The sequence below is a fragment of the Podarcis pityusensis genome (assembly GCF_964106645.2).
Source record: "Podarcis pityusensis genome assembly, chromosome: 6".
NCBI classification, from domain to species: domain Eukaryota; kingdom Metazoa; phylum Chordata; class Lepidosauria; order Squamata; family Lacertidae; genus Podarcis; species Podarcis pityusensis.
In genome coordinates, this window is record NC_138030.1 from 7,012,187 (window position 1) to 7,025,939 (window position 13,753).

Consider the following 13,753-nt stretch of genomic DNA (forward strand, 5'->3'; position numbering starts at 1 on the left):
TATCTAATCTCCTTTTAAGCGAAGCCAGCGGTCATCAGTACATCTGGTGGCAGCAAATTCTATCAACTAATTACGCGTGGTGCAAAGAAGCACATTATTTTTCCTGTCCTAAATCTGCTGCTAATTGATTTCATTCAATGACCATGAGTTCTATTATCATGAAGGAAGAGAAAACATCCCACAGCCACCTGTGTGCTAGGTATTTATTCCAAAGCGACAATTCCTTTTGTTTGCTTTAAATATATATGTTAATATACAGTGGTACCTCTGGTTACATACGCTTCAGGTTACAGGCGCTTCAGGTTACAGACTCCGCTAACCCAGAAATAGTACCTCGGGTTAAGAACTTTGCTTCAGGATGAGAACAGAAATCGTGCTCCGGCAGCAGCAGGAGGCCCCATTAGCTAAAGTGGTGCTTCAGGTTAAGAACAGTTTCAGGTTAAGAATGGATCTCCAGAACAAATTAAGTTCTTAACCCGAGGTACCACTGCATTTTTGCAAGTTCTGTATTGGTAACACGGCTGGAGTTATTGCTCCTGAAATTCACTGCTCTAATTTTCAATTCTGCACAGAGTGTATTCAAGATTGTGCTGCTGAAACTTGCTAAATCCTTTCCCCACCCACACCCCGAACTGAAATCTGAAATGAGCAGGGCCGTCTTTAGTATATGAGCCGCCGGGGTGCAAAAATCCGCCCAGCGTCATCGTCCCCCGTCCCCTGATTGCCGGTGGCCCTGAGGTTCCTGTTCTCCGCCACCGGGCCCAAGGGAAGCGCCTTCCTGCTCCAGCCCTGCCAGCGAAAGGCAGAGACCTCCCCAGTTTCCCCTTTGAGGGGGAGACCAAACTTCTGAGGGTGTCGGGAACTCGGCGGGGTTTGTCTTGTCGAGACCCCGCGGCAGCAACATTGCATTCTCTTGCCTTGCCACCCAAGGGTTGCCTTTTCAGTTTTCGCATTTGCTACCCCCGGCAGCGGGCGCATGGCACACACCCACACCCCAGAATTCGGCGCCCGGGTGCCCCGCACCCCTTGCACCCTCGGGTAAAGACGGCCCTGGAAATGAGGCATCTGGCTCCGGAAGCCTACTGCACAGGATTGATTTTTTATTTTATTTTTTTGCACCTGGTCCTTTACCAACCTTCATACATCACCCCCCCTGTGTTACTCCCTTTTTGCAGCCAAACCTTTTCCAAAGGCCTCTTCCCCCGGCCACAGTCCCTCCAGCAGTTACGTGAAGAGCACTTCGTCTTCATCCACAGGCTTCGACTATTCCCACGATGCGGAAGCTGCGCATATGGCTGCCACTGCCATTTTGAACCTCTCCACTCGCTGCTGGGAAATGCCTGAGAACCTCAGCACCAAGCAGCAAGATCTCCCCAGCAAGGTGAGTCTGAAATGGGCTTCTAAACCAGGGAAAAAGGTAAAGGTAAAGGATCCCTGACAGTTAAGTTCAGTTGTGAACGACTCTGGGGTTGTGGCGCTCATCTCACTTTGCTGGCCGAGGGAGCCAACATTTGTCTGCAGACAGTTTTTCTGGGTCATGTGGCCAGCATGACTAAGCCACTTCTGGCAAAACCAGAGCAGCGCACGGAAATGCTGTTTACCTTACCACCGGAGCGGTACCTATTTATCTACTTGCACTTTCACATGCTTACAAACTGCTAGGTTGGCAGGAGCAGGGACCGAGCAACGGGAGCTCACCCCATCATGGGGATTCGAACCGCCAACCTTCCAATCAGCAAGCCCTAGGCTCAGTGGTTTAGACCACAGTGGTTTAGACCATGTCCAAACCAGAGATATGAGTAATTGAAGGGACGGGTGTTAAAACAGAGATTTCCAGGCGAAGAATGATTTTGGATTGTTTCCAATAGCTGGGTAGCCATGACCAGCTTTAGCCCTGTCCCATATAACCACCTAACTAACTTCCAGGGGATGAGGGGTACTTGAAGTTTAGTCTCAAGTGGTAATTTTGGTACATGTGAGGTTTGTACAGAGGAAGACCTTTATGGATCAAAATCAGCATATTGAAATACAGTTGTACCTTGGATCCCAAACACCTTGGCTCCCGAACAAATTGGCTCCTGAACAATCAAAACCCGGAAGTTGGTGTTCTGGTTTTCAAATGTTCTTTTGGAAGCTGAATGTCTGACGGGTGTTCCGCAGTTTCCGATTGGCTGCAGGAGCTTCCTGCAGCCAATCAGAAGCCGCGCTTTGGGTTCCAAATGTTTTGGAAGTTGAATAGACTTCTGGAACAGATTCCATTCGACTTCTAAGGTATGACTGTACACTTGGTCTTTAGCAAGACCCGAGTAACTGCTGGACTGGGTGAGACCGAGGCAATCCTTCATATGTCAGAAGTTGTGCCAATTGCACATCCCATTTAAGTTTCAGCTTGCAGGTGCTTCCAGATCCATATGGCTCAAAAAGCTTTCAGTCAACTTTAATTTGTATGTTGCTGTGACCTTTATAAAGGACATTGAAGTGAGGCAGCAGGAAGTTGGAGGGATCAAAATATTTCTATGGCTTGCTCAACTTTAAATGCCAAAGTCAGTTATGCCCTTTGGACCAAGAAATTATGGGTAGATAAGACTTGCTTTGTCAGCATCATGCCAATACAAAATAAAATGTATGCTTGTAGAAAACTAATTCAGGAGTTAACCTGTTCAAATTTCCACTAGAAAAATATTTCCTGGACTAACACACCCCTTGTGCCAAATTCACATGGAAGCATTCTTTGAACTGGCATCGCCATGTTGGGCTTATGCATTTATCTTTTGTGATTTGCATTTACAAAGGAAGTATTGTGATTGTGCAAATCATGGCAGTCTCAGGTATATGCCCCACCAGGAGGAATCTATCCATACAAGTGGTGTTTCCAATCAGCCCCTGTTGAGTTATGGGGTCGCTTCCAGCCATGAACTCTCCTGCGGGCAATTGTGTGGGTTTCACTGAAGTAGCCATAGCAGTTAAAAGGGACCAAATTTGCATCTAATGCAGTTGCCATCCACAAATCAGAACCCAAGCAGTCCACTGTGGCATAGCCAGACAGATGAGGCACACCGCATTATGGTGTCGGGACAACAGGGTCAGGGCCGTCTTAAGCATATTTGGCACCGTGGTGCAAAGCTCTGTCCAGCGCCACACCCCACACCCCGTTTCCCAGAGTTTTTTAGGGAGGACGGAACTGCCAGCGGGGCTGGAGGAGGCGGGCAGCAGCTGGAGGACAGCTCCTCTGGCAGGGAAGAGGCGGAGGCTGGACGCAGCCACTTCGTGCCGCGGTGGCTATGGCAGATGGAGGCTCCAGGCGCGGTGATGCTTCGGTGTGGCATGGTGGAGGCAGGCAAGGGTGGCGAGCTGATGCCGGGAGGCGCCACGTCCAGCCTCCGCCTCTTCCCCGGCGCCCTTCAGAACTTGGCACCCCGGCACCCCGCACCTCTAGCCTCTATGGGTAAGACAGCCCTGAACAGGGTACTGAAGGTGATTGCAAAAGCAAAGTCAAGGCTGTTGTTTCCTTCATTTCAGTCAATGGACATTGAAGTGGATGAAAACGGGACTCTGGATTTAAGCATGAACAAGCACCGGAAACGGGACAGCGCCTTCCCCAGCAGCAGCAGCTGCAGCAGTAGCCCCAGCATCAAATCCCCAGATATATCCCAACGCCAAAACAGCACCAGTGCCACAAGCAGCACCATGACCTCACCCCAGTCCAGCCACACGTCCCGCCAAGATGAATGGGATGGGCCCATCGACTACACCAAACCAAATCGACAGCGGGAAGAGGAGCCAGAAGAGGTAAGTAATCACAGGGGCAAGGGCACAGCCAGGGCCGTCTTAAGCATATCCGGCACCGGCGCAAAGATCCCTCTAGTGCCGCCGCCCCCTTTCCTAGAGTTGTCAAGCTTTTTTAAGGAAAGGTTCCCCAGAGTTGTTGACCCTTTTTTAAGGGAGCTGACACCATGCTTACACATTATCTATAAAGCAGGACTCATTCAAGACTCAGCAGTTCCTCTAATTCATCCTCATGATTCAAATTACCACATATCAAAAAGTTGAAGCAAACACCAGTTTGTTGTTCTTTAAATAAATTGATAAAGGCCTGGTTAAAAAGGAACGTTTTTGCCTGGCGCCTAAAGGTGTATAATGAAGGTGCCAGGTGAACTTCCCTGGGGAGAGCATTCTATAGATGGGGAGCCACTGCAGAGAAGGCCCCGTTCTCGTGTTCCCGAGGAGGCGGCACACACAGAAGGGCCTCGGGTTATGATCTCAGGGTCCAGGTAGGTTCATATGGAAAGAGGCGGTCCTTGAGGTATCCATTCTATATACACATTTCCCAATCTGCCAAGAGTATCAGTTCACAGAAGCTGCTTCTTTGTTAACATTTTGCTGGATTAGATTATCTCATCCTTCTTTGAAAGCCATTTTATACTACTGATCACCCCAGTGCCCTGAATTCCAACAGGCACATGAAATTCTGGGCGCCAGTGGCCTGTAAATTATCTTCAACTGGGAACCACATTGCTGACTGGCTTCTTCTTTACAGCTCTTCCTATTTCCTTACTTTGCTTCCAGCAATGTAAGAGAAAAGAGAACAGGATTCAAATTAAAGCTCGGCCACTGTATTTGTCCCATGGCTCAACCCAAAGAAACTGCATGTTTCATTGGGGAAGGGGGCCATGCACACAGCTACTGGGGAAATTCACTGAAATTAACATTGCATCTGCTTGCACCACTGAAGACACCCACCTCTTCAGCACTTGGGAAGAAAATGTTACCTCTTCAGCATCATACTCTAGTATTTTAATTTTGTTTGACAAGCACTTGGGCCAGACAGATATCTTGAAGAAAGGATTGCTATAGAACAGGCTTCCCCAAACTCAGCCCTCCGGATGTTTTGGGACTACAATTCCCATCATCCCTGACCACTGGTCCTGTTAGCTAGGGATGATGGGAGTTGTAGTCCCAAAACATCTGGAGGGTCGTGTTTGGGGATGCCTGCTATAGGACAGCAAGGTGGAGACTGAGTGGTTGGCTGCAGACCAACCACTCAGTGTAAAGAATGACATGGTCTCTCCCCATGCGCCAAGTTGCCCAGACTGATGAAGTCTTCTTCTTGGGCTTAATGACACAGCAAGGCCAAAAAAAGGCCCTGTTTACTGCCACCTACTGGCAAAAGTAGTTTCACATCTCACGCACAGGCTTTCATAAAGCGTTGTAAACTCTCCACTGAGGAAGTCAGCAAGGACACAGACTTTACAATGGGTGGGTGGGAGGGTGGGGGAAGGAAAGAAATTTGATCCAGTTCACATTCAAAGGCAAAACAGTATGTCAACTGAAACATAGCTACCCTTCAGAATTTGCACTTAGCCACATTTTGTGAGACAAGCAATGTTTCAAAAAAATAATAATAAATGCTTATATTATGCTAAAGTGTTGAGCGCAGAAATGAATCTGTTGGCAAAAACGGCATGCAAAAATGTGTTTATCGAGAGAAATTCTCAATAACATGCTGCTGAATTTTCATGAGGGCTTTAAACAAAAACAAAAAAATCTGCATACTGCTGCCGAAATGGGAAGAACTGGATTTAAGAATGGGGAAACACAAAACTGAGAGAAGTCCGCTCCCCTTCTGGGGAGGCGGTGTTGCGGAAGGGCATCTGGGACCTCCCAGTAACCCGGCTGTGGGTAGAGGGATGCCGCCCACATCATAGGGACTCCTGGCCGCATTACACCCCCTGGCTGGGGGGGCGTGGCCCAGGAGGCCTTGTTTCGCAATGATGGCATTCACTTTTCCGATATGATAAATGGTATTTTGCTGGTCGGTATTGTTAAGGGCATTAGAGATTGGGTGCAGGTGTGAGGGTGTTGGAGGCAAACCTTTGGGGCTTGAGTGGCGGTTCTTCTTCTTCTTCTTCTTTGGCGATCACTTGTAGCCGAGTAAGATTGTCTTCCATAAACACGGTTTTAACAATGAGTTCGTAAGTGACTGTGGAGGCCAATTCTGGATCCACGCGTCAAAGGGTATCTCGTTAAAGGGATTTGGGGTGTGGATCCTGTCCAAAGCCTGGGCGTGGGTTAGGGCCATGCTACGACCTCATCGGGGACCCTGGGGGTGCTCTTAATTGATGTATATCACAGGGCTCCCCCTACCAGTGGTTTACCCTTATGAGACTCCCTCATAAGAGTCAGGATATAGTCCAGTTTCACCCGATGCCTAAGCCAAATCGCTCGCATCTGTAACCAATAAAGTTGTGGCCTGTTTTATCCCATTAACCTAAACCAGGCATAGGCAAACTCCGGCCCTCCAGATGTTTTGGAACTACAATTCCCATCATCCCTAGCTAACAGGACCAATGGTCAGGGGTGATGGGAATTGTAGTCTCAAAACATCTGGAGGGCCGGAGTTTGCCTATGCCAAACATTCATTGTCCGTGTGTTTATTATCTAAGGAAAGTGCCGGACCCGGGGCCTCGCCACGCAAGTGAAATTAACCAATCTGTCCACCCCTTGTCTTTCTACTTAAAAGTGGCACTGGATTGGCAGTCCAGTACTATCTGACTTCCCAGGCTGGAATGATTATGAGAAGTTGTATATCCACTGGCTGGAATCTCTTTTCCAGCTTTCATTGTGAATGTAGAAGAGAACCAGCGTTTACCCTGAAGGGTTTCTGACTGGAAAGATGTCCCCTTTAGCCATGGTCTCAGAGACCACCTAGGAATGTGATGGTGGGCACCTATTAAAGAATCCTCTGCAGTTTTTACAGACTGGTAGCAAAAGAGTTCTGTGCACAGCTCTGTTTTCCTTCAAAACCACATCCTTTGCTGCTTTCTTGCAGTCAGAGGCTGCCGTACGTTCCTTCGCCTCTTCCGAAGTAGATGACCAAGAAGTACCTGAAGAAAACTTTGAAGAGAGGAAGTATCCTGGGGAAATCACCTTAACCAACTTCAAACTCAAATTCCTTTCCAAGGAGATCAAGAAAGAGCTACTTACGTGAGTCTTCCTACTTGGGCAGCGATGCCTTGCAGTAACATGGGGGGCGGGGGGACAACAAGAAGGAAGGGGTGATTTTGCAGGATGGGTGGATAGGGGAAATTCTTCAAGACAAAAAAATGTCCAAGTTGATGTTTCGTAATGGGAGGGTCTTATTTAATCCAAACACTTCATAGCAAAAGCTTTAAAGAGAAACTTTGTGCTCCAATTATTCCTGATTGTTGAGATGATGCGACCACTCCGTACAGCCTCCTGAAATTGTGCAATTATTGAAGGAAAGGCAGAGACACTCGACTAAAGTGAGCCAGTGTGGTGTAGTGGTTAAGAGCGGTAGTCTCGTAATCTGGGGAACCGGGTTCGTGTCTCCGCTCCTCCACATGCAGCTGCTGGGTGACCTTGGGCCAGTCACACTTCTTTGAAGTCTCTCAGCCCCACTCACCTCACAGAGTGTTTGTTGTGAGGGAGGAAGGGAAAGGAGAATGTTAGCCGCTTTGAGACTCCTTAAAGGGAGTGATAAAGCGGGATATCAAATCCAAACTCTTCTTCTTCTTCTAAAGCACCAGAATCTTACCATTCATTAAACCGACTATACAAGCATAATTACCCCCTACTTATTTCTCTCTATGCTCAAGCTAGCCTTTCTAATGCAATAGTAGGAGGAGAAATCTTTTGCCAATCCTATCGCTTTGTTTCCTTGCTTGTAAAGTGTGATGTTATACGCTGGGAGCAGCTTTTCTGAAATGCCCCAAATTGTTGGGAACATCCTATGCTGAGCAGCATCACTCAAGTGTTATGGAGCTGAGGGGGTGGATAAACGGGGGCGGGGGCAGAAAGAGTGTGTGTGTGTGTGCCTGTGTGAGTGTGGAGTTCTCTAAGAAGTTCGAAATCTGAAATCCAGATTTCAATGTGTGGGTTTTCCAAATGGAAACTGGAAAACCTGTGTACTTCCCACAACTGATCGTAGCTGTATTTTGAATATTGAGCAAATTGCAGGAGGAAAAAAATACCGTATTTTTCCATCTATAAGACGCCCCAATGTATAAGACAACCCCTATTTTGGGGGACTCCAATTTAGGGAAATGGGGGGAGATGGCCCCCATGTATAAGACACCCCCAAATTTTGGACATTGTTTTTTAGGAAAAAACCTAGTCTTATACATGGAAAATACAGTAATTCTCATATCATTAGTGTATACTTCTGAGAAAATGGGGGCAGGGTTGAATTGGCTATTTACATTTTGACTTTTTTGTCCTCTTAGTCAAACACTTTGTAAACAAAATGTTAGATACAAAACGAGAAAATGTAATATCACCAGCACCTGCAGAGAACACCATCTGCAAGCATTGCAAAACTGGCGAGATCCTTAAAACCTAAGACTCAACTTGAAAATTCAAACTCTGGAGTCTCCTGCTGACTCTGTCTCCATGATCTGTTCCTCAGAATCCCACTCACTCCAGGGCCTATGAGACATCAGTCTCATAAGAAAACATGATATTAATCTCAATGAGGACAGCAGAGAATGGGGAAAATGTAGAATCTCCAACTGGGTAGTGAAAGAGTTTACAAATTACTGAGCTAAATACCAGTGTCTTGAGTACTGATGAGTCACGTAATTTTCTGCAGAAATGGCGTGAGCAGTTATTTATTGCATTGGTAACCAAACTTTCTCCTTAAAGACAGGTGTAATTGATACTCACACATTTAGCATCACATCTAATTTGGTCGTAAGATCTGAGTTTTATGCTGTTCTCCTGGACTGCACCACCCAAAGGTGGGAGATTCACAAGTTTGAATCCTCACTCATATTTTTAGTAAAAAAAAATAAGAAAAAGACAAATCTTCCTGCACATAAAATATTAGCACAGCAAGGAAAAGGATCCAGTGAATTATCTGACAAAATCTAATCCTACAGTATTGGAGATGCTAGGAAAATGTGGACCACATCAGTGCCTAGATGGGAGGGCACTAGGAGCTCCCAATTTTTAAAAAAATGAATAACATATCTAAACGTATAGCATGATATAAATAATATGAAAACATTCAGAGTCGTGCCAGCATTGGGTGAATAAGACCCAGGTTTTTACAAAACAGATGTAAATCTTCCCTCATATGGCATTTTTATTCCCCCCAGTATTGTGGATGGTAAACAATATCCTTTAAACAATTTATCCTTTTAAAAATACTAACGGTAATGTATACAATGAAAACAAGCACATGTTTTGCAACACTTAGTAACAGAAACGTATCAATGCTTACGTGTTTATCAGTATTAATGTGACCTGGAGGTTTGGAGTGGTGTTTCTTCAAACCTAACATTAGCGATTATGAGAGCAGGAGCAGAAACTGGGTTTTAATTTGGGTTATATTAATCTTAAGGTTAATGTTGCGAATTCTCCCTGCCTGAAGCTCTGGAACAGAAACACATCATTCAGGAACTCCTGAGCCATAATCTCAAAAGTGGCAGCACTTTGCTCGCATCTAACCCTTGAGAGGGGGACGTGGGTGGCGCTGTGGGTTAAACCACAGAGCCCAGGGCTTGCCGATCAGAAGGTTGGCGGTTCGAATCCCCGTGACGGGGTGATCTCCCGTTGCTCGGTCCCTGCTCCTGCCAACCTAGCAGTTCGAAAGCACGTCAAAGTGCAAGAAGAAGAAGAGGAGTTTGGATTTGATATCCCGCCTTTCACTCCCTTTAAGGAGTCTCAAAGCGGCTAACATTCTCCTTTCCCTTCCTCCCCCACAACAAACACTCTGTGAGGTGAGTGGGGCTGAGAGACTTCAAAGAAGTGTGACTGGCCCAAGGTCACCCAGCAGCTGCATGTGGAGGAGCAGAGACTCAAACCCGGTTCCCCAGATTACGAGACTACCGCTCTTAACCACTACACCACACTGGCTCTCGTAGATAAATAGGTACCGCTCCAGCGGGAAGGTAAACTGCGTTTCCGTGTGCTGTTCTGGTTCGCCAGAAGCAGCTTAGTCATGCTGGCCACATGACCTGGAAGCTGTACTCCGGCTCCCTCGGTCAGTAAAGCGAGATGAGCGCCGCAACCCCAGAGTCGTCCACGACTGGACCTAATGGTCAGGGGTCCCTTTACCTTTAGCCCTTGAGAAGAGGGACTTTATTGAACCTGCTCATTATGTAATAGCATGCAATGGAAATGGAAGTATCCCATTTCTTTGGGGAAACTCACCAAGCTCTTGTAATTGCCAGGTTGGTTTCTTAAAGAGGCCAGTTTGCTTACCACAGTGGCAAACCAGTCGTTCCTGAATGCCAAGGTAGCAAATCAATAAGGATGCCCATCTGCCATTACCCTGACCATTAGGTCCAGTCGTGACCGACTCTGGGGTTGCAGCGCTCATCTCGCTTTATTGGTTCAGGGAGCCGGCGTACAGCTTCCGGGTCATGTGGCCAGCATGACTAAGCCGCTTCTGGCGAACCAGAGCAGCACACGGAAATGCTGTTTATCTTCCCGCCAGAGCGGTACCTATTTATCTACTTGCACTTTGAGGTGCTTTCGAACTGCTAGGTTGGCAGGAGCAGGGACCGAGCAATGGGAGCTCACACCGTCGTGGGGATTCGAACCGCCAACCTTCTGATCTGCAAGTCCTAGGCTCTGTGGTTTAACCCACAGCGCCACCCACGTCCCTCTCCATTACCCTTAGGGAGACCTGAAAAATGCACAGAGGAGGGTGTAGTGTCAAGGAGTCCCTGGATCATCCTGTCTTCCCCATACACATTTGTCTCTTCCCAGTAATCTTTTGGTGGTAGTTGGATAATGATTTCATAGCTATTTCTGCCCCAGCAGTGGCATGGGACCCACCCCAGTCTAGCCAGTACAGCCCTCCGCTGTTCAGTAGGGATGACTTGCTACAGGTTTCAGAAACGGTAGAGCCAGTTCCACATCAGTGTCTCCTCCCTGATACAGGCTTATTGGCAGCAGCTGGATCTGGGAAGCCAATGGGGCATTTGTGGAAGTTCAAAATGGCGGCTGTCTTGTATGGTGCCACCAGATAAGCCCGTGGCCAGGAGGACAGGCAGTCAGGAGGCACCCAACAGGTGTTTGTGCTGGGTGTTCAGGCCCCACGAGATGACCCAAATTGACCTTGAGTAAATGGTTTGTTCCATCACACCCTGTTTTTTCATGCTCTCCTACAGCTTCCCCCACACCCAAATCATGTCCCTTCCTGCATTCCTTGTATTCTTGTATGGCTAAATAACTGACCTGACACTTTATGAGTAAGTGTCCAGTAGAATGTAGAAACAGAATGTCTACACAGTTATAGTCAACTTCTAACTCAGGGCAACAACATTATTATTTTTTATATAAATTATTATTTTTATATAAATTATTATTTTTTATATAAATGGTAAAACCATTCGGAAATCTCACCTCTTTGCTGCAGTGCAGTAACTAAGAACGTTAGCTGTGAGCCTTAGTTTCAAATCTCACCACAGCCACGATCTCACCATGTGAGTAGACCTGGGCAAGGTACACACGTTTTCAGCCCCGGACCCACCCACTCACCCCCAGAAATATGTGGGTAAAATTTCATACTGGAAGACTTCCTGCCTTACATGGTTGCCGTAAAGATATGGGGAAATGGAAACACTTTGAAAGCTCTAAGGAACTACATAACAGGCTAAGAAGATGTTGAGCTCCATCTTGCCAAGCACCACAAAAATGGGGTGGGGTGGGGGTTAAAGGCAGCAAAGCCCTCAGAAACCCTTGTGAGTACTTTTTATTTTTAAGTATGTCTTTCCAGGAAGTGTAATCCATTAGAAATCTGACCAGAAATGGGGCAGGAGAGACTTAGGCCCACCGCCCTCCAAGAAATGGGATGGGCTAGCCTTTCACATTACAGGAAACAGGAGCAAGATTGAACCCTGCCAACACCACATCTCGTGTTTCATTCTTCGTTACTTCTTAGACGTAATTAAATTGTATTTGATATGCATGCAAAAAGTAGAAATTTGTTTTCGGGGGGCGGGCCTGCATTTGAAACCCGGCTGAAATCAAACAAAGGAAGAATTCACACCAAGACATCTCTGCTTCAAAGAGATACTGGCTCATTCACCCGTTAATGTGCTTTGCCCCCCCTCCCACCCCCCAAATATCCACATAATAAAAGGTACACTGAAATAAAAACTTTATGAACTGCAAAAAGATATAAAAGACTTATGTTCTGGAACTTATAGAAATTGCCACTTTTCCTTCATTGAAGTCTTAATAATGTTGTAGAATTAATCTCCTTTTAAAGTTTTTGTACTGTACAATTCTAACGCTGCAAAGCACCTAAGGGGACATTTTGAAGGTCAAGGCAGAATAAAATAATGTTATAAATAAATGTGCGTTTTTCTTAGATTGGGCACAATGAAATCAAGCTGCAATTTATTTTCAGATTCGTTGTGTTGAAGGTTGATGGGGTTTTTTAAAAAAATGTGTAAATTCTAAATATATATATATGCCAATTATTTTTATTGATTTTCCATAATGTTTAACAAATTGTCACCAAATTAATACAAATTTAAAAGCTGACTCCCCCCCCCGATGCCCCCTCTATTTTCCTCCCTCCTTTGCTGCTTCCAATAAAATAACTTTTTCCAACTATCATTTCTAACTACATTCACCCCTTCTCCCTACACATCACCTGTTCAGTTACCAATTCCTGCTATGGCTTTTATACATTGCTATAACCTGTCTTCAAAATAGCAGGGTAGACTAAATCCTCTTTCATCTTTCTATAATAGTTGTCCGTCAGTTCTGAAACGTTTCCTTCTGATACCACTTGAGGAACACTTTGCCTGAGAAAAGCAGATCTCGCTTCCTACCAGACAATGTACACACATTCCTCCCTTACATGGCCTTGAACATTGCTGTCTGGCATCAAGCGGCGGAGCGTAGGCCCGCACTGCCTGGGGCGGGTGCGCACAGTGCACCCCCAAGGAGGGCAAGGGGCAGGGGGCACCCTGTTGGGTACCACAGTCCAGGGGAGGAGAGGGGGGGAGAAGCTGCCATCCCATCTCATCCTGCTCTCTGTTGCCCCGTCAAGTCTTACCCGGTGGCAGAAAAATGCTACGCCTCTGCTGATGTCTGGCCCCAGTCGTAAGCAACTCAGCCTCACTGGTACCGCATGCTGAGCATGAAAATGAAACCCCTAGAATTTTTGTGTGTTAATATAAAATATACACGCCCCACCCCACCGAATCTCCCAGCCTCACCCACCCTTCACATTTCCCCAAATTTAATCCTCGATTTTACATGCAACCAGCTCATTCGTAAATCATTGAGAAATAAACATACGGTAATCCATAACTCTTCTTCTCTGTCTAAAAGTCTCAGCTGTACGCCATAATCATCACAATTATAACAAATAGAGGCTTGACATATCTCGCTTTGCATGTCATGAGTCTATCTCATATATTAGTTTCACCTTTTAAGTTGAATTAGTGAAATAAATGAAATTTTCCACGGTATTCTAATTTTCTGAGTTTCACCTGTATTCAACACAAAAAACAGTGACAATTTGTTGTTGACAAAGGACAGCTGGACATATAAAGGGCCCTATTCCCTTCAGTAGCTTAGGGCCTCATCAAACTTAAATCCGGCCCTGGCCACCATCAAGGGGCACCCGGGTGAGAATGGAGCCTGCCTTAGGCTGTGCAAGTGCTGTTGTTGCCAAGAGGCCGAAAACTGCCTTATTTGCTCCTACTACTAGATTCACGCAAGTCTCACCAATCCTGGCAAGCTCCTCAGACGCAATACCTCTTCC

General features: G+C 46.3%; 1 protein-coding gene across 4 annotated transcripts in view; it reads left to right on the forward strand.

Annotated features, from left to right (window-relative positions):
• The window catches only part of MYT1 (myelin transcription factor 1), a 170,926-nt gene that overhangs the window by 111,534 nt on the left and 45,639 nt on the right, over nt 1-13,753 (forward strand). For 3 of the 4 annotated variants that reach the window (XM_081011053.1, XM_081011055.1, XM_081011056.1), the window contains exons 12-14: nt 1,176-1,381; nt 3,520-3,789; nt 6,830-6,984. In XM_081011053.1, the coding sequence (XP_080867179.1) occupies nt 1,176-1,381; nt 3,520-3,789; nt 6,830-6,984 (631 nt within the window). The remainder of the gene's footprint in view (nt 1-1,175; nt 1,382-3,519; nt 3,790-6,829; nt 6,985-13,753) is intronic. The other variant, XM_081011054.1, reaches the window with a different exon arrangement.